The 1,907-nt window shown below is 58.8% G+C and overlaps 1 protein-coding gene across 1 annotated transcript in view; it reads right to left on the bottom strand.

Moving 5' to 3' along the window:
* Tnfrsf8 (TNF receptor superfamily member 8) overlaps positions 1 to 1,118 on the bottom strand; it is a 42,009-nt gene extending 40,891 nt beyond the window's left edge. The window contains exon 1 of the mRNA XM_055615074.1: positions 1,056 to 1,118. Within this exon, the coding sequence (XP_055471049.1) occupies positions 1,056 to 1,118 (63 nt within the window). The remainder of the gene's footprint in view (positions 1 to 1,055) is intronic.
* Between the last annotated feature and the right edge of the window lie 789 nt (positions 1,119 to 1,907).

The following is a 1,907-nucleotide window of genomic DNA, read 5'->3' as shown; positions in this document are numbered from 1 at the left end:
CACACACACACACACACACACACACACACACACACACACACACACACGAGAATGTGTCCTGCTCTGACCAAAAAAGTTTCCATTTTGTAGAAGAAAGGAAGCGGATGTAGGAGAAAAAGAGCCAAGCCTTCCCACTTTTCCATCACACCCTTCCCTTTATCTCCCAGGGTCCTCCTTGCTCTTACCTTCCCCAGATGAGGACTTGGGGCATGAGAGTGAAGTAGGGAAGGGGAGTTTCTCTGCTCACCTCTGCAGGGCAGGTGTCACACCCCCACTGGAGATGGAAGCAAATGGCCACCTTCCTGCCATCTTCCTCCTGCCAGGAGCCCACTCTCCACCCCCCCCCAACCCTGTCCTCACACCTCCGTAGCAGAGACACCTCATGCCCACACCAGTCCGCTGCTGTCCCTTGCCTCCCCTCCCCCAGCTTCCATTCAGCCATGTGCTTCCCCCACACACACACACCCCCATGCAGTCCCTGGGCTCCTGGGCGCCTCTGCAGGCCTCCTCTGAGACCCGCTCTCCTTCCCACATCCTAACGCCCCGTGTGTGGCGTTGGTCCCTAACTCCTTTGCCCAGACTCCTTTCCGCAGCAGAGGCAGAGGCAGCACGGACTTGCTGCAGCGACAAATATCACGTGCTCCCCAGCCCACGCCGCCGCTGGCCAGACCCTCACCTCTGCTCGCACCACCCCTCCCCCTCTCTCCTGCGCCCTTCAGCCTGTGGAAGCACAAACAGCGAGATAACATCCTCCCGCCAAAATGACGCACACGGCTTTCTTTTCATCTACCCGGGACCCCGACTGGGGCTGCGGTAAAGGGAAGCGCTTTCTCTCGCCCCGGGTTCAACTCACGGTGAGTGAGTGAAGTACTTCCAGCCTGCGGGTGTGAAGAGGATGCGCGCTGCCATGCCCTTCAGTTACCCACCCACCTGTGGACACTCGTCTGTTTCAGTCGCCTCCTGCGCCCCCTCACTCCAGTTTGGGTGGAGGAATGAGGTGAGGGGTGGCACTCCCTTGCTCTAGCCAGGGTCCGGGGCGACTGTCATCCCCTTACCTTTGGGAAGGCTCGAAGCACGCCCAGGAACAGCAACCCCATTGCCGCGCGGAGGGCGCTCATCTCAGCGCCTGGCCACCTGCACCCTGCCTCTCGCGGTGAAATCACTTCTAATGTGGCTGAGCTTTCCTCGGGTTGAGCCCTAATTCTCTCCCCGCCCCCCCGCCCCCCCCCCCCCCCCCCCCCCCCCCCTGTGGCCCCGCCCCCCCCCCCCCCGTGCCCCCCCCGGGGCGGGGGGGGGCCCCGGGCGCGCCCCCCGCGGCGGCGGGGGGGGGGGGGGGGGGGGGGGGGGGCTCCCCTGCTTTTTGAATGGTCCACCTCGGATTTGAGGAGGAACTAGGAAGGCAACTCAGCTCAAAAGTGCAGGAATCAGGAATTTGAGAGGTGCACAGAGCCCTGAGGCCCCTAGCCCCAAGGAAGGGTGAGACACTTAACACTACCACCGCGAGAAACCTGGCTTTCTCCCACGTCATCAGGATTCTTTGGAAGAGCCAGAGGATAGTTCAGAGAAAGTGAATGTTTCTTCATCGTGAACATTGGCTGTAAAATAAATTAATGTGTGGAGAATGAATGGGTGGATAGGGAACAAATGAATGGAAGGGTGGATGTATGGATGGGAGGATAGAAGGATGGGGGAATGGATGGATGGGCGGATGGGTAGGAGGTAGATGAGCGGATGGAGAATAAATGGATGGATTGATGAGATAATGGATAAATTAACAGATGGGTTGATGGATAAGTGGAACGAGAACAAATGGGTTGGGGGATGGATGGAGAGAAGGATGGTGGGAGGCTGAAGTAGATGGACAGAGGACAAAGGATGTGTGATAAGTGGATGAGAGGATCACAGAA

This window comes from Psammomys obesus, unplaced genomic scaffold (assembly GCF_907164565.1).
Source record: "Psammomys obesus unplaced genomic scaffold, mPsaObe1.curated_primary_1811, whole genome shotgun sequence".
In the NCBI taxonomy this organism is placed as follows: domain Eukaryota; kingdom Metazoa; phylum Chordata; class Mammalia; order Rodentia; family Muridae; genus Psammomys; species Psammomys obesus.
Note: the sequence above shows the minus strand (reverse complement) of the source record. Positions and strands in the feature narration are given on the sequence as shown.